The sequence below is a fragment of the Neofelis nebulosa genome, chromosome 2, assembly GCF_028018385.1.
Source record: "Neofelis nebulosa isolate mNeoNeb1 chromosome 2, mNeoNeb1.pri, whole genome shotgun sequence".
NCBI lineage: Eukaryota > Metazoa > Chordata > Mammalia > Carnivora > Felidae > Neofelis > Neofelis nebulosa.
Genome location: NC_080783.1, coordinates 211,367,955 through 211,392,447, shown reverse-complemented (window position 1 = coordinate 211,392,447; position 24,493 = coordinate 211,367,955). Strand labels below are relative to the sequence as shown.

The 24,493-nt window shown below is 52.6% G+C and overlaps 1 protein-coding gene across 7 annotated transcripts in view; it reads left to right on the top strand.

The window, feature by feature from the left end:
- The window catches only part of TMEM51 (transmembrane protein 51), a 55,364-nt gene extending 33,568 nt beyond the window's left edge, over positions 1–21,796 (top strand). For 3 of the 7 annotated variants that reach the window (XM_058719003.1, XM_058719007.1, XM_058719006.1), the window contains exons 2-4: positions 13,925–13,988; positions 17,996–18,555; positions 20,865–21,796. In XM_058719003.1, coding sequence (XP_058574986.1) covers positions 18,215–18,555; positions 20,865–21,273 — 750 coding nt within the window. In that variant the 5' untranslated portion in view covers positions 13,925–13,988; positions 17,996–18,214 and the 3' untranslated portion in view covers positions 21,274–21,796. Of the gene's footprint in view, positions 1–13,924; positions 13,999–17,995; positions 18,556–20,864 lie in introns of all 7 variants that reach the window. The other 4 variants (XM_058719002.1, XM_058719005.1, XM_058719004.1 and 1 more) reach the window with 2 other exon arrangements.
- Positions 21,797–24,493: the final 2,697 nt, after the last annotated feature.

Here is a 24,493-nt window from a genome sequence, read left to right as displayed (position 1 = left end):
TGAGACTTGGGCAAGTTATGTAACCTCTCCGGGCCTCAGTGTCCGCATCTGTAACATGGGGGTGATGGCGGCCGCTTCTTTGTGAAGATTCAGTGAGATAATCCAGGCTCAGAGTAAGCAATGCATGTTAGCTGTTCTTATCATGATTTAAAGACACATGCTTTTGAAAACAAAAGGCCCTTTTGTAAAATGTATAATCCTGCAGTTTGCGTCTGACGTGCCTTGTCTATAGCTGGGTACCCCTGGGGCTCCAAGAGCCGTGCTGTGAGATACCAGAGCAGGGCTTCTTATCCTGGAGGACAGTCCTGGAAGGCCAGTGAACCCGAGATTGGACGAGATTGTGCCGAGGGCGTTTACGGTAGGCTGGATAACACATTCATTAACGAATAATGTCCCCCCACCCCCGAGATGTCCACCTAATCCCAGAGCCTGTGATAAATGTTACCTTACGTGATCAAAGGCCTTTGCAGATTCACATTATCCCGGGGGGGGGGGGGCATACTGTAGTCGCAAGAGTCCTTGTAAGAGGGGGCAGGGGTGAGGGGTGTCAGAGAGGGAGGTGTGGTGATGGAGACAGATGGCCGGGGCCAGGAGGTAAGGAGTGTGGACAGCCTCCAGGGGCTGAAGAAGGCAAGGAAAGAGATTCTCTCCTGAATCCACCGGGGAAAGGCAGGTCTGCTAACACCGTCATTTTAGAACTTCTCGCCTCCACGACTGTAAGGGGATGAATTGGCGTAGCTTTAAACCTCTAAGTTTATGGTGATTTGTCACAGCAGCAACAGGAAACGAATACAGCCCTTCTAAGGAGAGGGTCGGTGGTCATTTTTCAGATCTGCCCCTGCATTGGCAGGCCGGTGATGAACAGTCACAGGTCCAGAGCCTCCCACTGGCCCCCAGAGCCCCCCCTACCCCCAGCCCCCCCGCTAGGTGTTAGTACACCCACGGCTCCCTCCTCCTTGTCCCTCTGTGTTCCCGTGTAGCGCGTCTGAAATGCAGGCATATTTTCACTAGCCATTTGTTTTTCCTCTGGAAGAGACCCTGAGAAGCCCCACAGAACAGCGTGTCCCATCTCTCTGGGGGTTTCTCGATCACGGCCCACGCAGACGCCCAAGGTGCGTGCCTCTCCTGATGCCAGCTCTCGGCTTCCCTCTTCAAACCTGCAGGTGCCTGCCTGGATGGGGAAACCCTCTGCGCTCCCAGCCACGGGATCGATAGGGGAGGCACTTCTGTTCGGGGATAAACCTCTTAGCAGCTGCTGGAGGCCACAGCCTGGAGCCTAACTTGGGTTTATCATTCACGCACCGCACACAGCAGCAGCTCTCCGACAGAGCCCTCGGGCCTCCACACCCGTCGACAACCTCAGCTAACAGTGTGCCAGTCCTACACCAGAGCTGGCTTAGGTTGTGTCACCAGACCCTTGAAAGCAGCATCTTCCTTTTCTCTTAATTTTTTAAGTTTTTTTAATGTATTCATTTTGAGAGAGAAAGAGAGAGAGAGCTTGAGCAGGGGAGGGGCAGAGAGAGAGAGAGGAAGAGAGAGAATCCCAAGCAGGCTCCACGCTGTCAGTGCGGTGCCCCATGTGGGGCTCGAACCCACAAACCACGAGATCATGACCTGAGCCGACATCAAGAGTCGGATGCTCAACCGACTGAGCCACCCAGACGCCCCCAGCATCTGCCTTTTACAGAGAAAGACAAGGCTCACAGAGGTGAAGGGCATTGCCAGAGGCACACAGAATTAAACAAAGGTTGGACAGACTCTAAAATCCTGTATGTTCCACGATACTACTCTGTCATGCCATTCATTCATATTCATTCATTCATTCGTTCGTTCAGCATGTGTGAGGCTCCTCCTGCACGTGCCAGGCCTCTTCTAGGACAGAGGGAAAGCAGTGACCAAAACAGACCAAAGTCTCCGCCCTGGAGAACCCATATTCCAGCACAGCACCATCCCCTAGGGCTAGAATACAAGCCCCAGGTGTCGTTTTCAGTTTCCTGTAACCACATTGTTCTTTAAGTCCAAAGAAACAGGTAAAAATCATCAGTTTTATTTAACTTGATACACCTGTCACCTCAACACGAAATTGACTAAAAATATTAACGAGATAATCTCGTTGCCCTCCTCTGTCTCTGAAATCTGGTATTTGTAGCTTACAGTTTTACAGCACATCTCAGTACAGACCGGCCGCGTGTGGCCGTGCCTATTGTATTGGACAGTGCGGCTCTTGGATACGGCAGACGCCCATCCAGACAGTGACCTGGGTGCGGCTGGTGTCATGACCCCCCCGTGGAGCTCAGCAGCCATCGTTCATCCCCGCTAATGTCCAGCTTGGGGTTATACTGGCCGCTCTCGGCTCTGCGGCTTCTTGCGGCTGGGTTGTTGCAGAATTAGGGACCCAGCATGTCTCTTTGTGGGGTGGCAGGCGGAGGGGGCTGGGCCTCAGCTCAGGAGGTTGGGTCAATCCAGCCCTTCACCTGTGCCACACCGTCTTCAGTGGCCACGGGAGGCCACGCTCCCGTTTTATGATCGTCGCTAATATTTTAGTCCCCTCTTCTCCCCTCCCCCACTCCACTTTCCTTGTCTCCCAGCAACCGTCCCTGCTGTGGGGAATGCCCTCAGTGGCCAGAGTTAGGGCCAGACACTGGACTGAGAGCGGGGAGGTCCTGGCAAAGGAAAATCAGGGTGCTGTTCCACCAGGATAGAGAATGGTCATGGCCCAGGTGAAACAGCAGCATCCTCTGAAGCTCTCCAGGGTACGTGGTGAGGCTTGCCACTGCCCCTCCCTCCTTGCACCGCCTCCCGGAACCTCTGGACCCTGTGATCGCCGCTCCCCGCCTCTCTGCCTGAGGAGCCCTTCTCCGCTTCTTCGTCCAGACTGTCTTCTTTCCCCACTTAAGGTTCGAGCGCCCAGAGAGCCCGCGCTGAGTCTCTCGTGCCCCTCATTCCTGTGAAGGTTGCTTTTAGGCCAGTGCTCCACCGACAAGCACTTCCTCTGTGCGTCATCTCTTTGGAAAGGTATAGTCACAGCCATTTTACAGATGAGAAAACCGAGGCCCTATAGGATATAAGCTAGTTGAGTGCAAGAGCCGGGAGTCATACAGAGTCCTGCCTTGAGCTTCCATCGCCCCCCGCCCCCCTTCCTGATCCACGCGTGGCTCTGTGGCCCAGGTCTGGTTCTGGAACGTCGTGCCTTTATCTCACAGTCGTATCTGTCCACAGCCAGCCTCCAGGCTTCGCTCCCACTGTTGCCAGCCTCTCGACCGGACTTTCAGACTCCTCCACCCTTTCCGGTCCTCGCCCCTTTCTCCAGGAGATGGGCTCCTTCACTGACCTCCCCTGATCTCGCCAGAGCCCACTGGCAACAAAAGTTCCCCTCTTGGTCTAGTGCTTTATACCGAGTTACCACAAACCTAGTGGCGTAAAATAACTCACATTTTGTATTTCACAGTTTTTGTGGGTGCGGAGTCCAGGCACAGGTTAGCTGGGTCCTCTGCCAGGCCACAGTCAAGGTGTGGGCCAGGGATGGGTTCTCATCTGGAGGCTCGAGTGGGGAAGGGCCCGCTTCCAAGCTGTCTTGGCTGACGGCAGAATTGCTCCCTTCAAGTTGTAGGACCGAGGGCCTCACTTACTGCTGCTGTCATTTGGAGCCTACCTCAGGGCCTTGCCAAATGGACCTCCCCTTAAAATGTCTACTCGCTTTATTAAAGTCAATAAGCAAGAGAGGATCTCCTTGCAAGGTGGGCATTACAGTCCTTCGTGATATAATCTCACATAATAACCGTCATCCCAACATTTGCTGTATTTTACTGGCCTGAAGCAAACCAAGATTCCTCCCACACTCAAGTGGAGGGGTCACGCAAGGGCATAAACACCAGGAGGTATGGATTGTGAGGCCACTTTACGAGTCTGCTGGCCATACTTCCCCTCTGGTTATCTTTGCTTAATGGCAGGAGGGGAGAGTGGAGTCAGACCTGCCGTATGGCTTTAGGCAAGACCTCAGTGTCCTCATCTGTAAAATGGGACGATACCCTCTGTCCCTTGGAGTTCGTGTGACAATTAAGTAAACTCTACAGGTGGAGTTTTTGGCACTATCCTTGGCTTAGCTGTTAGGCTTATAAATAAAAACAAATTCACTGTTACTATTCAGCCAGGCCCGGGCTGGTGTAGGTGTAGAAAAGCCCTACATAACAATAGGTTCAATAGAATAAACCATTGTTTTTCTTCCATGTAAACAGAGTCCAGAGTTCAGCAGTCTGGGGCTGGGAGGGTGGCTCAGCAATCACCAGGGACCCGGGCTCCTTGTCTCTCATTGTTCTGCCATCCTCTACTTCATGCTCCAGCATGGCTGCTGAGCTCCGGCCATCACATCTACACCACAGTCAGTAAGAAGGAGGAAGGTGCAAAAAAGAGAGAGAGGGAGATGTCCCTTCTACTTAAGAACGCTTCCTGAACGTCCCCCTCCCCTGATACACACATCTGCTTATGTCCCATTGGGTGGAACCTAGTCATGTGGCCCGGCGAGCCTCTCAAGAGGCTGGGTAATGCTCTGGATTCTGGGAAGCCCTGGAAAACCGAGCATCAGGAGTTTTCTCACAGCGGAGGAAGCGCAGAGTGGATATTAGGAGCCCTGGACCGCCGGAACAAAACCGCCCTACCGAGGATATCAGGCCAGTGAGTCGGCACTACCCGCCCTCCAGCACAGGTAGGAGAAGAAAAGATCAGGTGAACTGAGCTTGGAGGTGAGCTGTGCCCTCCAGGTGACGTGTGGCTCCAGCCAGCTGGCTCTGGTGCATCCCGAGGAGGTCGTCGCCTTTTCCAGCACGTGAGCGGGGAGGGGGGGGGGGGGGGCGACTGGCGTGTACAGACCAGAACTGCAGGGAGGAAGGGCAGCCAAGGCGTGCCCTCTGGCGCCCCCCAGAAACGGTTTTGCGCCTCGGGAGCTTCATCGGGGCTTATCTGTCCAGGAGGAGGCCGCTTCAACGTCACGTGCTGGCTGCCAAGGAAGCACAGTGAGTCCTTTTCAGTTCCCAGGAGGCCTTACAACCTGGGGGAGCAGGTGGTGGCGAGTGTAGGATCCAAATGTCATCCCTCCCATCATCCCTGTGCCGCGTCTTGGCACTTACTGTATACCTAGCTAGCTCTGTTCACCTAAGGTGGATAAAACACTCACTCCTCCACCTTGTGAGGTCGATTCTCTCTGTTCCGATTGCCGCCAGACGGAGGGGATCGAGCCCCGCCCCGTGCGCGGGCTGTGCCCTGACTTCTCGGCGGAGGGGGATGGTAGGGGTCGCGCTTTCCTCCCGGGTCGCCGGGAGCAACAAGGGAAACGATGTTGGGGAGCACGCCCGCTCGTGGAGGTGGGTGAGCACCCGACCGAGGGGTCGTTCTCACTCCCTTTCCCAACGTGAAAGAGGTGCCAAGCCCCACAAAACGAGCCTCCCCCGTGAGCTGTTATTCTCGTCCCCGTCTCCTGCGGGCTGCCCCGTTTTAACCTCAGCCCCAGTTTTATGATTAAACATTCCAGCGTCAATTATTTACAATATGTCCAGATGAGTATCAGGATTGCAGGGGGCCGAGTGACTCACACGGGGAGAAGTTGGTTTTTATGGAGGGGAAATAACACGAAGGGAAACAAGGAATTCTACCACCTGACCACAGAGACTGAGGTCAGCCTCGGAAGGGCTCCAAGCAGCCAGGGTGTGGGGAGGGGGCTCCCCGTGGGGACGTGGGGCGCTGGGAGGCAGCAGGTGGTGGAGTGAGCTAGCTCTCGGCTCAGACGTATCTAGTTCAGATCTTTGCTGTGCCGTTCACTGGACGACTTTGAGCAGGTGTCTCAACTTCTCTGAACGTCAGTTTCTTCCTCTGTGAAATGGGGATCACTGTAGAAACCTTCTCCTCAGGGTTCTTGGACATTTTAAATGTGATAATGAAGGGGCGCCTGGGTGGCTCAGTCGGTTGAAGATCCCACTTCGGCTCAGGTCACAATCTCATGGTTCGTGGGTTCAAGCCCCGCATCGGGCTCTGTGCTGATGGCTTAAAGCCTGGAGCCTGCTTCGGATTCTGTGTCTCCCTCTCTCCGCCCCTCCCCTGCTCACACTCTGTCTCTGTCTCTCAAAAATAAATAAATGTTAAAAAAAATTTTTTTAATAAATATAAACATTAAAAAAATTTTTTTAATGTGACCATGAATAATAAGTTTTAAAAATAATTATTTTAAGTAATAAATATGATATATTAAATTGTCTAAATACAATTAATAGCAATAACAATAAATGCACGGAAAGCACCCAGCACCGGGACTGGCACTTGGTAAACGCTTAGGGGATCGTTCACTGTTGCCGCTATGATCCCAGGAGGTGACAGGTGGAAAAAGAATCTGGTGTGACTGGTGACATCCTGAAAACCGGAAGCAGGAGGAGGCCGGGGCTGGAGAAAGCAGGTCTGGCTGGGGGGCTTTCAGTGGGAATCACAGGTAGCAAGGGAAGAGAGGGCTGGGAGAGGGCTGGACAAGCTTGAGCGAATTCCAGAAAGGCGCTTGGCAGAAGGTTTGGGAACCGCTTCTGTGGAAGCGGCATCACTGTGGCTAAAAAAGAAAATGTCCAGATATGGGCAGGATGACCGCTCTCGGACTGCGTCCTGCCCTCCCCAATCAAGGGCCGCCCAGATAAAGGCCTGGGAACAGGGAGGGCTTTGCTTCTGCAGCATCCATCGGCCTGCAACGGTCTGCCTGTCCTCTCTACACACCTCCAGTTTGGGTTAGAAACCCCCACGTAAGGACCACATAAAATAAACGCCTGGCTAGCTTTGTCCTGAGGGCTTAGGAACTGGGCCACCGGGAGAGCGGGTGCCTGCTGATACAGCGTGAGGACGCATGCCTTTGCCGCGGTTTTTACCCCGGCCAAGTCAGAACGAGTGCAGGCTTGCCTCCGGAGAAATCTCTGGTTAAAATGTAAATGCGGTGCAGGAGGGCCGGGTTGCCCAGCCCTCCTCCGTCCAGCCTGGCCACGCGAGGAAGAGGTGCAAAATCCACCAAGGGGTCCATTTTATCAGGATCAAGGAACTGTGTCCGATTAAATGAGCCGCTGGACGAGAGAAGGTCTGAGAATTAGCAGGTGCCGGGGGAAGGTGTGCCCTGCGTGCATTGCCCGTGGCTGCTGTAACAAATGACCCCAAACTTGGTGGCTAAAAACAACATAGATTCACTCTCTTGCCGTTGCTAAGGCCAGAAGCCTGCGGTCAGTTTCACGGGCTAAAGTCAGCAGGTCTGCTGGGCTGGTTCCTTCTGGAGGCTAGAGGGGAGAAAGTGATACCTTGCTGACTCGGGGGCTAGTAGGTGCCCACCCCCCATCCCCACATCCCCCCAGGCTCGTGGCCCCTCCCCTCATCACCGCAGCCCCCTGCTTCGACCTTACATCTCTCACTTCCTCCTCTGACCTTTTTGCCTCCCTCTTGTAAGGACACTTGTAATTAAATTGGACCCACCCGGATGATCCCGGCTAATCTCCCCATCTCAGGCCCCTTAACTTAATCACATCTGAAAAGTCCTTTTTGCCACCTAAAGTTAACAGTCACAAATTCCAGGGATTAGGACTGGGATATTTGGGGGGGAGGTCATCATTCAGCCTCCTACATGCCTTCTCCCAAATTGTGAGAGACACAGAGGGGTGAGTGGCAAATCGGCCCGAGCTGAACCCCAGATTCTTCTCTGCCCCCAACTCCAATGGCCTTGAATTAGCCTCTCACCCCCTCCGGGCCTCTGTAAAAATGACGGATGCTCACTTCCTCTCTCTGCCCGTCACCAGGTGCAGGAAAACCCTTAATGCAGTCACTCATTGATTTTCTAGCTTTACTGTCCCTGGAAACAGCCAGACAGTCTCCTGCCTCGGGGCCTCTTTACTTTGGTTCCCTCTGCCTGGAATGTCCTTCACCCAAATAGCCACATGGTTCCCTCCCCGGCCTCCTTCAAAGCCCTGTTCAAATAACACTCTCTCAGTCACTGTGCTCCCTGACCACCACATTTAAAGTCCCCCCGCCCCCCGCCCAGCACCCCCTACCACCGGCCTCCGTGTCAGGTGCGGGTGTCGTTGTTCTCAGCTTGTCTTCCCATCTAGCACGGGGTGGAGTTTTCCCAGACAGGTGGTTGTCCGTGAGCTCTCCGGGGACAGGGCCTTCCGTCTGTTTTGGCCATTCCTCTATCCCCAGCACTTACAGCAAGCCCTGGAACGTGGTAGATGCCCAGTTAATGTTTTGTTGAGCGAATGAATAAATACCTATACCCCCACACTTTGAGCCCGTAACGCGTAACAACCCATGAGTTCCATCCCCATCCGGCTCCCTGACCAGTGAGACGGCTAAAGCGGACGGTGATGAGAGGAGGCCTCTCGGTGACTGAAGCCGCCGGGCCGAGATGGGAACACGGCCTGGGGCCCAGAGTCCACCCTGGGAAGCCCAGTGCGTGCTGGGAGCGCTCAATACTCGGAAACAGTCTCTGCAGTCCCTGATTTAAGCTCTCCCCTCTGCCTACTTTTTGCTGCAAAATGCCTCTTGGGGAGGAGAAACGAATGAAGCAGGTCAGCGTCCAAAATGACGCACACAAGGACATAGGCTATGTCCACGTGGTGCCCGGGTTGGCCAGCACACTAAGCGAGCAGTGGAGTCGCAGGGGCTCCCTGTCTCTGGGGAATGACCTGTTGCTGGCCTCACTGGTGGGACTGATAACAGGTCCTGTCTTGGTGACTTGGCAGAAAGGCTGCTGTCCTATTGCCTCGAGGATGAGGAGGGGCTGCGCACAGGACCCCCACTTACACGCTGTGAGACCCGGGGCAGGTTTCTCAACCTCTCTGTGCCTCAGTGCATTCAGCGATGACACGGACCAAGGTGGGGATAAGAGCGCCTCTCTCATACGATGCTTGGGCGGAATGAATGAGTTCAACCCACGCAGAGCGCTTCGCGTGAGCCCGAAGGAGCACAGGAAATAGTAACAGGTGGCTGCAGCTGGCTGCATGCTGGGCCCGGGCGGGGTGGTCAGTGCCCGTGCTCGGCCTTGCTCTCCAGAGAGGGAGGCCACTGGCGGCCCAGCCCCAGAGCCTGGAGGAGGATCAAGGTGTCAGACTCACTGAGTTGAGGATGATGGGAGCCTTGCTTCCTGCCCTGCGTCTCATGGGCACCAGACTCTGTCCTGGCAGGGAAACACACAGCGAGGTCACATTTCCCAAGAAATATTGAATGTGGCCGGAGCCCTCGGGACTGGCTCCCTGGTGCCAGCCAGCCTTGTAAATAGGGTCACACGCCAGCCACTTGCTTAGAGAGAGACACCTTGTCAAGCTCCCAAAGACTAGATACCTGGTTTAACTCACTGCTTCTGTGTATGGCTCCTGGAGTCTTCAGAATGAATTTATCTTCCGATTAAGGATCAGGCGCCGATATTTAAATGGATTAGCGGGGAGACTGGAGATGTCAGGTCTTATAAAATTCACCAAGATCTGGGGCGCCTGGGGGGCTCAGTCGGTGAAGCAACCGACTTCGGCTCAGGTCATGATCTCACTGTTGGTGAGTTTGAGCCCCGCGTCGGGCTCAGAGCCTGGAGCCTGTTTCAGATTCTCTCTCTCTCCCTCTCTCTCTCTCTCTCTCTCTCTCTCACTCAAAAATAAACATTTTTTTAGAAAAGTTCCCCAAGATCTTCCACTGGGGAGGGGAAAACTGCCCCTTTTCAGTGCAGCAAGTGTTAGGTTCTGGGAACCGTCCCCTCTCCCATCTCTGTGCAGTTTCTCAGACTGAACCCTCCCCACAGATCGCCCTTAATCCCCTCCTACCCCCAAACTCCACCCAAGGTAAATTTACATACACCTCAAGGCCTTGCAAAGCTTCTGGATCTTCCTTCCCCCACCTCCCTCAAAGGTAATTTCTTGCCCCTTCTGTAGGCTCGTTCCCTGTGCCCCATGTTATCAGTACTGCCTTGTGATTTATGGGGTTTAGAATCAGACGTGCCTTATACCTGCCTTGTATACTAGCTGTGTAACTTTGGACAGGTCACTATACCTCTCTGAGCCTCTGTGTCCTTATCTGTAAAATAGAAATAGTAATGATCAGGTGATCGTACGCGGAAGGAGCTGGACACAGGACCTGGCACAGAGTCAGCACCCGACCCACGTTCACTCTTACCTGATGCTGACTTCCCTTCTATAAGAAAGCATCACTTGTCTTCCTGCTGGACTGTAAAAGTATCTCACACATCCGTGTGTCCCCCAAAGCCCCTGGCACACAATAGGGACCCAGCAATTGTCAGATGCAAATTCCTTAGAAAGCCATTTTAAAAGAAAGGGACACCTGTTACCCCTCGTGCTTCTGTGATGAAATATCTCCCAGAATAAACTGCCGTGCTCCTTTCTGGCCCGCCTGCCCTGCCCAGGGAGCGGTGTGGTGCAAGGGAAGGAGGAACATGGGCAAAGTCAGCAGGATTTGATTGTGAATCTCGCCTGCTGCTTAGCACTGTGTGCCCTAGGGCGAATTATGTAACCTCTCTGAGATTCCGAGAGAGTGGGCTCCTCGCTCCTTGAAGGATGGCTGCTGCTGGGACTTACACTACTCTTCCTACAGTTGTGGCTCTGCCTTGCAGATTGCTTAGCACCTTTTCCTTTAGTCAGCTCTCTCGGGGCCCAGGCAACCCTCTTCCCTCCCCTCTACCTTTATGACTCATTTGGCCACATGACTTTCATTCTTCCTGAGTGCTCAGTCTACAAGAACATGCTCTGAATGAATGGGAACCTGATGCCTTTGACCTTGGTTGGTAGGGAGGTGGCCTGACACTCCCAGGCTGGAGGGGAGCTGAGGCAGTGGTGGCTCAGAGCCCTTCTCCTCCCGGTCCCCCCAACCTTCCCCCCTGCATGGGACCGGAACTTGGTGACAAAAGGGACTAGGGGCTGAAATTTGGCCCAGAGGGCCCCCACTGAGTTCTTCCTTTGTGATGGGAATGTGGCCTGGTTCCCTGAATGCAGCTGGGGATCCCTTTCCCAATTATGCAGCTTGGCAGGAAGAGCTCAGGGCACAGGGAGATTGGTCAAGGAGGCTCTTTGTCCTGGGAACTGGTCACTCTGCCAGGACTGAGATCCCCTCCCATGGAAGGTTGGATGGGCTGGAGCTGTGCCTTCCTTCTGGGGCCAGGGGGCAAGCTTCGTGGCTACTCAAGGGTCTAGATCAGATCCTTGGTTTCTGAACTGCATTCCAGAGAATTTCTGGGGTTCAGCGGGAACCGGGCCAGGGAACACTCTACCATCGTTTGGGGCCCTTCGCTCCATTTCAGCCAGAGCAGAGCCTTTATTCCCTTTCTTTCGTTCAATTTTATTCCAAGTGTTGTCTTCATATCAGACTCATAGCAAGTCCCTCTAGGTGTGGGGTGGCTACACTCGGGTGTCAGCCAAGTGGGGCGTCCAGTGTCCAGAGCTGTGACTATCCGCCCCCACCCTGGAAATCCATGCTGGCTCTGGTTGGGCCAAGGGTGCTCGTGGGAGGGAAGACAGCGGCTGCCCAAAAGGAAGGAGGCTCAGGGCTCTCACCCCTGCCCACTCCTGCCTAGGAACACCAGGGGACATTGGTAGAGTCACCACTTTGGGTCAGAATGGAAATCACAATTAACTGGGCACCTCTCCCATGTTGCTGGCAAGCAGTCTGTGCACGGGATACTCCTGAAAGTTGCTCTGACGAATCCTCTCCCCCTCGGTGCCAACTGTGGACTAGGAATTTCCCCAAATTGATATGGGACATTGGTTAAACTTTTTAACTTGCGAGATATTCATTCAATGAAGAGTTAGTTATTAAGCACCTGCTGGCTTCCCTAACAAGAACTTTATTTCAGGGGGTTTATACTCCAGTGGGAGAGACAGGGAGCCTACAAGAAAACAAAACAATACTATTAAATGGTGAGGTAATGTCATCCGTCCATGGGAAGGAATGTCATCAGGGAACCAACAAGCATGGGGCTTAAGAGTAGCTGGGTGAAGGAGGGGCATTTTATACAGAGTGGTTAGGGATATCCTTTTGGAGGAGGTGGAGTTTGAGGTGAGAGACAGAAGTGGTAAAAAGTAGCCAGACCAGGGGCACCTGGGTGGCTCAGTCGGTTAAGTGCCAACTTTGGCTCAGGTCATGATCTTGCAGTTCACGGGTTCCAGCTCCACGTCGGGCTCTGTGCTGACAGCTCAGAGCCTGGAACCTGCTTCGGATTCTGCGTCTCCTTCTCTCTCTGCCCCTCCCCCACTTGCGCTCCATATGTCTCTCTCTCGAAACTAAATAAACATTAAAAAAAATTGTTTTTAAGTAGCCAGACCAAGCACAAAGGCCTTGTGGCAGGACGTGCTTGGTGTGAGTGAAAAACAGAACAGAAGCCACGGAGGGTTGATGAGCCAAGAGAGAAGAAATGAGAGAGGCAGGAGCCAATCCAATCTGGTGGGACAAGGGAGTTTGGATTTTATGCTACGAGTGTGGGAGAAATGTTGATGGTTTTGGAAATTCCTACCGCAAAATAATTCAACCAATCGAAAAGGCCCCTGTAAGATATCTATGAAGTTTAAGGAATGACGTCATAAGTAAACACCCACGTACCCTTCTCTCTCACCCTCCCCAGGCACTGTGTCTCACTCCTCCAGGGAGGTCGCTATGATCCTGAATTTTAGTTTTGGCAACCTTTGCATTTCTTCCTCTTATTACAAAAATAGACGCGTGTTGTTTGGTTTTGCCTCGCTCGGAACTTCACATAAATGGAAACATGCCGGGTTTGCTTTCCCGTTCAACCTCGCGCTTGCCAGAATGGGCCACATCGGTGCATGTAGCTGCGGGTTCTTTGTGTTCATGGCCGTGTAATACTCCACTGGATAATGCTGTCGTGGCTCACGCTTTTTCCGGGTGCCTGGCATCACGCGGTTTTCTCGTGTTGAACCAACCCTATGTTCTGGGGATAAACCCAACTTGATGGTGATGTATTATGTAATTGTCTGCTTTTAAAAACACATCGTGGGATTCCATTTGCTGATATTTTGTTTAGGATTTTTGTTTGTGTGCACGTGGATCAGATGGGCCTGTCATTTTCCTCTCTTGCCTTGTCCTTACTTACTTTAGGGATCAAGGTTATACACTCCTCATAAAATGACTTGGGGGAGTGTTTCCTCTTCTTTGAGTCTCCAGAGCACTTGTGTAAGACAGATAAAACCACATAAGGTCTGGTAAATGCAGCTACTGGACTGTCATCCTTCCGCGGCCCCACTTTTTTGGTCCAGAGTCTTGGTTTCTTTGGGGACAATCTTTCTTGCGGGTACCCCAACCGATGCCCTCCCTCCCCCAAGAAGAAGCAAAGAAAACACATACCCACCCACCCAGGAAGCATCTCAAATTGAAGTGCTCACCGCTGGGGTGCCTGGGGAGCTCAGTCAGTTAAGCGTTAGACTTCGGCTCAGGTCATGATCTCACCGTTCGTGGATTCGAGCCCCGCGTCGGGCTCTGTGCTGACAGCTCGGAGCCTGGAGCCTGCTTCGGATTCTGTGTCTCCCTCTCTCTCTGCCCCACCCCTGCTCATGCTCTGTCTCTGTCTCCCAAAACTGAATAAACGTTTTTTTTTTTTTAATTAAAAAAAAAAAGAGGGGCGCCTGGGTGGCGCAGTCGGTTAAGCGTCCGACTTCAGCCAGGTCACGATCTCGCGGTCCGTGAGTTCGAGCCCCGCGTCAGGCTCTGGGCTGATGGCTCGGAGCCTGGAGCCTGTTTCCGATTCTGTGTCTCCCTCTCTCTCTGCCCCTCCCCCGTTCATGCTCTGTCTCTCTCTGTCCCAAAAATAAATAAAAAGCGTTGAAAAAAAAAATTTTTTTTTAAAAAATAAAAAAAAAAAAAAAGAGAAGAAATTCTCACCACTTACTTAGAAAGCTGTGTTTCTGGTTTTTTACAGGTGGGTCCTTAATTCAAGATTTTAGTATGAAGAATTGTTTCCCAGCCTGCCCTGAGCACCCCAGGTAACAACAGGTAGATGCTTCTCTTAAGTAGTTAACAACTTTTCTTGAACACCCAGGTGTAGAATCACTCACTTATCCTTGAGGGCAGCCTTGACCATGAGCCGCGATGGGTCCATGAGTCTGGCTGAGCTGGGACCCTAGTCTGCCTGCCAAGGCTGCCCTGTTTTAAGGACGTGTTGGAAACTATGTGGTCCAAATCCTCCGAGCACAAAATTAGCTTCTTTCCATATTTTTGAAAGGGAAAGAACATCATGCTAAATATAACGTGGGTCAGCAAGCCAGAAACAACATAAATAGCCATCAGCTGTAGCTCGGGAGCTGGGTTTCCACATCCCTGGTGAACCCAACAGGATCCTGGGCTCCAGAGGGAGCAGCAATCGACGAGCGATGTTGAGCGACCATTGGAAGCGTAACCCCGCCACGAACCCAAAACCCAAAAACCTTTATTTCATTTGTTCATTCTAAAGGCACCACAGGCCCGTTTCTGTTTCCAGTCCTTAGTCTCCCAGTAAGAAAAAGACAACAAAAATCATTCTAATCCCACAACACACACACACACACACACAACTAAACCACCGTGGTATGCATCATTTGAGTGTTTTGAAATGTAATATAATACATTAAATAGTGTTTGTGTATCTGTTTATGTATTATGGAGGGCCCCAAGCCATTATAATATCCAACACCATGTAATCTTTGCCCCCCTCGTGGGTGGTCTCACCCCATTGACAATGCAAGCTTTAAATAATATTAAATAACAAACCTTTCTCTAAGGACTGACTCTTGTGCTGGTCACATACAGTTCTCGGTGCTTTATGTATCTTTCCTTGTTCACTTGTCAAAACTCTCCTATGAGGTGAATACTAGAAGGCTTTTATTTCCGCTTTACAGTGGCGGATACTGAGGCACAGGGAGGTTAAGTAATTTGCCCAAAGTCACACAGCTAGGAAAGTAGAGTGAGGATCTGAGCTCAGGCCGCCGGTTTCCAAACTGGTTCCAAAGTTCATGTTTAACCACCAACCTATGTTGCCTTGCAACAATACGTTGTTCTGGTTGTAACACCTTCAAGCTACAGAAATTGAGTGAAAGGTATACGCTCCACGCCCTCTCCGTTCTCGGAAGCAATCATTGCTAAATTTGCAATGTGCCCCTCCTCTGAGATTCTTACAAACATGTTTGCACGTGTGAAAATATTTTGTCTCTTTGTTTGAACGTAGGAAGGATCCAGTCTTCCTTCCCATGTATTCATACATACATGTCTGTGTATAGAATTTTTAAAATGATAATCACACTGCACGTGCCGGTTTTGTTTTTTTTTTTTAACCTTGTTTGACTCTAAAACGTATCATTAGCCGGCTTGAAACCGTAATGTAATAAGCACACGTACCATATTTTATTTAACCAGATGCAGATTATTGGCTTTTTCAGTAGCTTCCAGTTTCCCACTGCTACGAAGCTATGATGAATATCCTTGCCCTGTACCTAATTCTTAACAAGTTGGAATTACAGAGCCACACAGTATACGCATGTTGAAACTTTTGATCCATAAATGCCAAAATTTGCCACTTAGAAAAATTGTATGAAATGACTTATCCCAATACCATTACCCACACTGGGTGTTGGTGCCTGTTTTCCATCACTGACAATTGAACAGGCCCAAATGTGTGAGTCCTGACATTTGCATCTCTGTCGGTGACTCTTATCTGAGGCTTGTTTTACTCATGTGACAGGATAAGGCGAAGCTGGAGTTGAGAGAGCAGGGAAGGTGGGATGTTAAAGTGGCCCCGATCCCTGGTTTAGAAAACACACTGTCAGCCTCCCACGTGCAAGGCCTACCTGTAGGGCCCCCTAGCAGGTGCTCGGTAATGGGCTTTTTAATCTGCTGCCCACACCAGCCTCAGGCTGAACCTTTACCCCCGGAGCCCCCGCCCCGCCCCTCCCCTGCCGGTCTCATCTCAGGTCCGTGTGGCAGAACCGCCGATCCCCTCATCCTTTCCTTTGCGGGCTGTGAGTGATATTGTAAGAAACAAATACCCTTGTGTATACGGTAGACTTTTCAGCTGGTCCCACCGCCACTGGCTGCAGCGGAATGGATCCTTGTTCAGTGCCCTGCACGCACACACATACATGTTCACACACCAGGATGCGTGCATATATGCATACATACAAATACATATAGGACAGCACGAACAGGGTGCAGACCCTGTTATGTGAAGTGGGACTTCTCTCTCACGGAGACTTTCCGTAGGACACACACCTACCAAATTCCAGCTTCTATACTTTCTTCCCATTTTGTTGTTATTCCTTGTGGACTTTTTCCTGCTGTCCCGGAAGCCCCACCAGCCCTTAACTTGCTCACCAGTATTTCTCCAGTGCCTAACACTGCTTAGCAGATGCGCAAGAAATATTTGTCGAGTGCAAAAAAGAAGGAACAGACCTCAAGCCGATAAAGGATATTATCCCAAATATTTTTGGAGTATTTTTTAACAAAGTGGCCAGTTTCAGATGGAGCCCATTGTTTGATGAGAAAATATCTCTGTGGCGTTGGATTTCAAGTGGCCTGGTTAGCCGTCCTTCTGGAAAGATTGGAAAGAATGCACAATTGAAAACAGGACCTTGCCCAGCCAAACATCTGTCAAGTTTTAGTATTCTACAAAGGTTGCTGTCCCGGGAATAACGTTCTGAGGAGCAGTTAGCCAGGAAGGGTGCTGCTCACTGGTCCTCCTGGCCCCTGAGAGTGTTCTCAGCTAAACCTTCAGGGGACTTGCTTGTCTTGCTCACTCTTCCCGACAACAAATGGTTGTGGAATCCCGGGACGAGGGGCTGCTCCCTTTAGCACAGAGTCTCCGAGCCACTTCGGGGGAAGAAGGTGTCTCATCTAGCCGGGCACAGCAGCTATAATGAGGAATGGGCAGGCTTCTGCTCCTTTAAGAAAAGCAAAACGCCAGGGCACCTGGGTGGTCCAGTTGGGTAACGGTCTGACTCCGGCTCAGGTCATGATCGCATGGTTTGTGCGTTCGAGCCCCCTGTCAGGCTCTGTGCTAACAGCACAGAGCCCGCTTCAGATCCTCTGCCCACCCCCCGCCCCCAATCTCTCTGCCCCCCTGTGCACATGCTCTCTCTCTCTCTCTCTCTCTCTCTCTCTCTCTCTCTCTCACACACACACACACACACACAAATAAACATTAAAAAAGAGGAAAACAAAACTCCATATGGCCGAAGGGAAGCTAGTCTCACAGGATGGCTTCAGATGGCCTCTGTTCATTTCATTCAATGAATCGGCAGACGTGTTTGGAGTCCCTCTATGTCCCAGGTGCAGAGATAAAGACGATGTGTCACAGGAAGAGAGAGACTGGCCACAGCCACTGCCGGGGGCTTATGGGAGCCCACGGAAAGGGGCAGCTGAGCAGGGGTGACCAGAGAACAGCAGAGATGCTGGGGGGGGCGGGGCGTGCGGAGAAGGGCGAGGTGAGAGATGGTGGGGGAGGCAGTCACGGGCGTGATCCTAGGAGCCTGGATTTTCTGCTGCAGGAAATGGGGAGCCATCGAAGGTGGTGGCCGGACCGCAGGCTGTGCGGACTGGGACGTTTCACTGACGGATGCCCGTCACCCAGGCGACTGGGGTACCGCTACTGACCACGGCTCAGGCTCCCCCTCGTTCTCACTCCTCGCCGGACCCAGTGAGAGCTCAGACTCTACCGCACTTTGTTGAATTCCACAAACTGTTTTAAGGACCCGGAGCTCTGACCTTTCTGGTCTCCTGCATGGAAAGGTCCGGCTTTTCCTTTTCGGGCGGGGTAGGCGGGTCAGCCCTCCTTCCGCAGGCTCACAGAAGGAGCCGAGCGCAGCACGTAAGACATCTGGAATGCATCAAAGGCGAGGCCCCGCCAGAGCCCGTGGCTCCGTCCTGCTTCGTGGCCGCTTCAACAGTACAGCCGCTGCGCTCACAAGAGCGTCTCAGATCCGAACTGATCTTCCCCTCTCCTCTTTCTGCTTTCTCCTTCCAGACCTCTTGGCTGCAGCCATCCACACAGGATGCCTCGAACTTGCCCGAAGCCATCCCTCGAGAGCTCAGCCGCTGTTTCTTTGGGGTGGCCCTAGGGATTTTGTGCAGGGTGTTGAGCGGGTTTTGGGTTGCTTTGGCTGCTGCTGCCGCCCTTATCTACTGATTTTCTTCCTTGGAGCCGGGCCTTGCCCTGCGCACCGCCCACCCCCGCCACCCTGGCATGATGGCCCAGTCGAAGGCCAACGGCTCCCACTATGCGCTGACCGCCATCGGCCTGGGGATGCTGGTTCTCGGGGTCATCATGGCCATGTGGAACCTGGTGCCCGGGTTCAGCGCCGCCGAAAAGCCGACCGCCCAGGGGAACAAGACAGAGATCGGCAGCGGGATTCTCAAGAGTAAGACCTTCTCCGTGGCCTACGTGCTGGTCGGGGCTGGGGTGATGCTCCTGCTGCTCTCCATCTGCCTGAGCATCCGGGACAAGAGGAAGCAACGACAAGGCGAGGAGATGGCCCACATCCAGCACCAGGCGGGGGCCGAGCCACATGCCCCAGAGGAAGACAGGTGAGGACTGGCCACCCCCCAGATCGTGGGGGGGGTGGGGTGGGGGGACACATGCGTGTGCACACTCTCAGGGCTCCCCGAAGACACCATGTGCGTCTGGGAGACTCTAGGAGACTGCCCCTTTAGTCTAGGGGTAGAGTCTCCCCACCGCCCCCACTAAGGCTCTGTACAGCCATTTCTAATTGCCCAAATAACTGTATTCTTCTATCCCAGAGAGTCCCAAATAATGTGGTATGAATGGATTACAGAGGTACCAAGATTCTGACACCCGCAGGGAAGATGCATGGGGCCTGGGGTGGCCAGAGCCACATCAGGCAGACGGCTCGTCCATTCACCCCAGCATGCTGTGCGCACACGCCTTGCGTTGTAAAGGTTGGGGGGCGGGGGCACCTGGGTGGCTCAATCGGTTAAGCGTCCGACTTCGGTTCAGGTCATGATCCCATGGTTCATGAGTTTGGGCCCCGCATCAGGCTCTCTGCTGTCAGCACAGAGCCTGCTTTGGATCCTCTGTCCCCCTTGCCCTCTGCCTCTCCCCCCCTACTCTCTCTCAGAAATAAACATTAAAAAAGAAAATCAAAAAGAAAAAGAAAAGAAAAGGTTGGGAAGCAGCATCCTGTTGGACCAAAAAACGCCACAAACACGTTCAAGGGATAAGCGATAAATTGGGGAACAGATGATAAAGGTTGACATCCCTACTATAGAAAGAGCCCTTCCAAACAAATGAGAAAGACGAACACACCAATGGGGAAACGGACAAAAGATACAAGCAAGCTTTTCATACATGTTCAGACGATAGATGTTCAACCTCATTAGTCACGAGACACAAACAAATAGGTATCATTATTCTTTGCCTGTGTTAATGGCCAAGGCAGACAGCCCCCGGTGTTGGAGAGCTGTAGGGAAATGGGGGTGTTGATTGACACAACCCTTCCGAAGGGGAGTTTCATAGTAAGAGGAGGTATTGAGGATGCGTGGACCTATCCATTCTGTTCCCGAGAGCCGATGCTTGGAAGGTCATCACACAAGTGCAAAGGAATTTGTACCCATCTATTCACCAGAGCATTGCTTAGAATAGCAAAACCTGAGAAACAACCTAACTCTCCACCATTCAGGCTAAATCATGGCACGCCCATTCAGTGGCATTCTACACAGCCACAGTCGATCTACAGTTGCTAACGTGGGACCATAGGCACCACATTGAGAAAAGGAGGTGTTAACAGCATCTTTGGTAAGGTCCTAATCTCATCAAATGTGGCGGCTGTGGGATTACAGACGAGTCTGGAAAAGTGCACAGCAGAGTGTTAGTGGTTGTGTCCAGGTGGAAGGACTTGGGATGGTTTTATTTTGTGTGTTAGGTTTTCCCGTGTTGTCTGGATTTTCTGCAAGTTTGTTATCTTTCTAGCGGGAAGGGAGTTGTTTTCAGTTTGGAAAAATTCAGTCCATTTTCTGATAAAAGATCGTGCAGGCGTATTCTAGAAAACTTAGGAAATACAGAAAAGAACAAAGAAGGGAAATCAGTCCCCTGTAATTACTACCCTCGCCATGTGAGTTCTCATGGCCGTGAGCACACGCATGGCTAAGGGACACGAGAGGAAGGCCTGGACAAACAGTGAGGGTCAGATGTCGGCCATTATCACCCAAAGGTTCAAGTGTATAAAAAACACCACCAACAACAACCAGCACCCTGACTCTCTGGTTTTCTCTTTCAACAGTCAAATGAGAGTAAGCCTGAGGACCTGACCTGTCTTTTAAGTCTTGTAGTGAACTTGGAAGACAAAAATCACAGAATAACTTGAAATACATATAAATTTTATATCAGATACTCATTCTCTACCTAGGGAAAACCATTTTGCTTCAAATTGGCAGCGATTTCATGCACGTTCGTGTTGCCTCTGGCCAAAGGACCCAGCAGGGCACCAGAATAGCCCATCCCGCACGTGGTTAAGTGGGAGGCTTAAAAGCAAAGGGGGCTCAATACGTCCTTGTGTTAACGCTTCCAGATAATACAGTGTAGTCATTGAGAGTGTGGTGTTCAGTGCCTGCTCTCCCGCTTCCTCGATACATGACCAAATCACATGACCTCGATGTGTCTGCTTCCCCATCCACAAAATGGGTATAGTGATAGTACCTAGCTCACAGTGTTGTTAGGAAGATGGGAGTGGCTGGTATGTGTTAAGGTACCTAGAACAGCACCCGACTCCTGTAGGAGGACCCAGCGCTGACACAGGATCTGGAGCTCATCTACCTGTGATTTTCAGGGGCATGAGTCCGTGCTAACCCTCTCCCTGTCGCTGTGTGTTATCTCGCAGCCAGGAGGAGGAGGAGGAGGCCTCCTCCAGGTACTATGTCCCCAGCTACGAGGAGGTGATGAACACAGACTACTCAGAGGCGAGGGAACCGGACCAGAACCCGAGGATGAGCATCTCTCTCCCCTCCTACGAGTCCTTGACGGGGCTTGACGAGTCGGGCCCCACGGCAGCCAGGGCCAACGCGGAGACCGGTGCAGGGAATCCCCCCGACAGGCAGAACTCCAAGCTGGCCCAGCGCCTGAAGCCGCTGAAAGTCCGAAGGATTAAATCCGAAAAGCTCCACCTCAAGGACTTCAGGATCAGCCTCCCGGACAAAAACGCCCCTGCCCCCTCCATTGAGCCGTTGACTCCCCCGCCACAGTACGACGAAGTCCACGAGAAGCCTTCGGACGCCCGGCCACCTGACTGACGACCTCGCTCCGTGTGTCCCTCCGGTTACTCACCCTCCACACCACGGACCCCCAGTGAAGCCACTTCAGCAGCAGCCGAGAAGCGGAGGGGCCGGATGCACCCAGAGCGACGTGGCTGGGGGTGGGGGGTGGGGGGGTCCCGGGACTAGGGGGTGACTGACGTCCCCAGAACCTCACCTAGCAGGTGCGTCCGAAAGAGCCACCGCCTCGGGCCTCGGGACGTGCACCCCGCCGGGGCCGCCGCGTAGGCACCTTCCCTGTTGTTCCTTCCCCGACTCGGAGTTGTTGGCGACAACGCCCCTCTTTCCGATCAGGAGAGGACCCCGCGCGGCCGGTTGAGGTTGTGATTTTTGTTTTGCTTCCACTAGGACTGTTTTGTGTCAAAGAGAAAACAAGTTATCGTGCCTTTGCTTTCCTCACTGGAGTCCTGAGCTGTGGGCAGGAGATGTGACTCAGCCTTATAGAAAGGACACGGGTCGGTTCGTGAATGAAGACAAACCAGGGGCTGAATGATTGGGGGCGGGGTGGGGGGGGGGAGCGAGGCCCGGGGTGGGTGGGGGGGGCTCTCTCAGAGTCCCTGAAGCCACCCACTCTCTGAGGGTCCAAGGCCCGGTGATGCATTCCATCAGAGTCTTTCCTGGCTCCCTCTCCTAGTCTCTCCTGTGTAAGGGCAAAAAAGGAAACATACTATGAGATGCTCTGTTCCTTTGAAAATGCCATGCAACTGAGCTTTTTATAATAAAATATTTTGTATGGACTACACTCGGATGCTGAATTCCTGCAGCGGCTCTTCCAAAACACTGGCTTGCTTCGAGAGAAACACCGCTGATCGTAAGAATTGCTAACATGCAAGGGCGCCGGGGGGGGCGGGGGGGCTCAGTCGGTTGAGCGTCCGACTTCAGCTCAGGTCGTGATCTCGCGGTTTGTGGGTTCGAGCCCCGCGTCGGGCTCTGTGCCGACGGTTCAGAGCCCGGAGCCGCTTCCGATTCCGTGTCTCCCTCTCTCTCCCTGCCCCTCCCCTGCTCACACTCTGTCTCTCTCTCTCCCTCTCAGAAATAAATGAGCATTAAAAAAATTAAAAAAGAATTGCTCATATGCATGGAACACTTCGTATTACCAGGCGCTGTGCTAAGTATCTCACATATGTTATCCCACTTCCTCTGTATCCTGGCTTCACGGCCATTTTGCAGGTTAGCTCACTGGGGCTTATTAAAGTGCCCCATGTCCCATTGCTAGCACGCGGCAGGGCTGGAGTTTGAACCCAAGCCGCCTGGCTCCAGTGCCTGAGTTCTTTAAACGCCCTACTGTGCAACCCAGCATAAAGAGCTTTTCCAGACTTTGAACGAGAGCGAGGAACTGTGCTTCCCGAGAGCTGGGGCTGCTCCGTCAACCCACGTGCCCAACAGAACATTGTGGCTGTTTAGACAGCAGCTCCTCCCTGTCTAAACATCCTCCCAGCATCCCCCTCCTGAGGCCAGGCGAGAGGGAACCGCTGGGCTGTATGCTCACCCGGGCCGGGTGAGCGTGTCCTCATGGAGAGGGCAGGGTGCCTACCTGGGGAGCCCAGGAAAGCAGTCCAACGAAAGAGAATGTCCATGGGGACTGCAGACTGCTGAGGCCGAACCAGAGGAGAGGAACAGCGACGTCTGGGGTCACCGTCTTGACCGTGGAGGGGGAGTCTGGGAAGACGCACCTGGGCCCAGGGGTGCCTTCCTGGTATTGGTGAGCTTGAAGTGGAGTCTGCATGGCTAGGAGAAGAATGAATTCTGCATGGTTGCCATTCTGAGGCCCTGCGTGTTTCCTAAAAGCCCCTAAGTAGGGAAGAGGCAGCAGATAGGAAGTGAATCACCTCCTTACCTCAGGGTTGGCAACAGGGCCTAAATTCCAAACTTTCACTTTCCTTATACAAATCCATCTGCTAAAAGGGAGCTCTAAGGGCCTGCTTCGTGGCTAAGACACCAGAGGGCTGGCCTGCCTGGTCCCAGCCCGCTGCTGAGCCAGCCTGTGGCTCTCCTGGTATCTGTGGGCGGGACTTGATCTTTGGTTACTCTTCACGCTTCCTCCTGAGAGGACAAACAGGAAGAAAAAGAAAAGGAGAATAGCTAATGAGCTAAGAAACAGCTGGCTAGAAGGGCCCTCAATCTGGGCTCTGGTAGATCACCTAGCAAGGTGCCCGCCCCGCCTAGAACCTCCTGAGGGGGGGGGGGGGGGGAGGGGGGGAGGAGAAAGGTTTGGGGCTTGTGGTGCACTGACCGGTAACCCCGAAAGATATCAGGACCTAATTCTGTGGCCCAGCTGCTGCTGGTTTTAGGCCACCAAGTCTGTGGGCATTTGTTACATATCACATGTAACGTGTAGAGGCTGGGTTCACCTCCGTCTACAGGGAAGGCGAGGAGAATGTTACCTGGGAACGTTGGCTATTGGATGGAGATCTGGACAGTGCCAGACAGGCAAAAAAAAAAAAAAAAAAAAAATTACCCACCATATTAAGTGGGGACCACCTTCGCCTCAAAATTCCCCAAGGCACACTCAGCCTGTTTGCTCATTGGTCCAGACCTAACAGGGCTCTCTACCTTGTGACCATAAAAAAAATAAAAACTCAAAACCGGAATAAAGTTCCAGCCCTTGCCTCATCATCATGTTTCCGTTCTTAAATATAAAAGGACAGAGATATGGGAGAAAATTCAAGAAGCCACACACTTGTTCTTGGAACTAAAAAGCCCCAGGGCCAAGAAAGAGCAGAGACAATCCCACCTAGCCCTCCACCCAAAAGGAGGAATCTCAGCAGCCACGTTGGTGTCACGTGAGCACCAGTCAGTCTCTCAGGCCTCAGCTGATTGGACCTGAGGTGTATGTCCACATGACCTAGAAGAACCAATCAGAAGCTGAGCTGTGCTAGCTACTTTTATCCCAGGAATTGGTTGGTCCTGCAACGGATGCAGAGGTGATCTTGGGTGATGGGGTCTTAGGGATTTGGGGGCCATCGTGATGGGACATAGATGAGTGAAGCAAGGGGAGAAGCAGAAAGAGGCAGACGTGAACCATAATCTCAGAGACGGGGCACCTGGGTGGCTCAGTCAGTGAAACGTCACACTTCTGCTCAGATCATGATCTCATGGTTCATGAATTGGAGCCCTGCATCGGACTCTGCTGACGGCTTGGAGCCTGCTTCAGATTCTGTGTCTCCCTCTTTCTCTCTCTGCCCCACCCCCGCTTGTG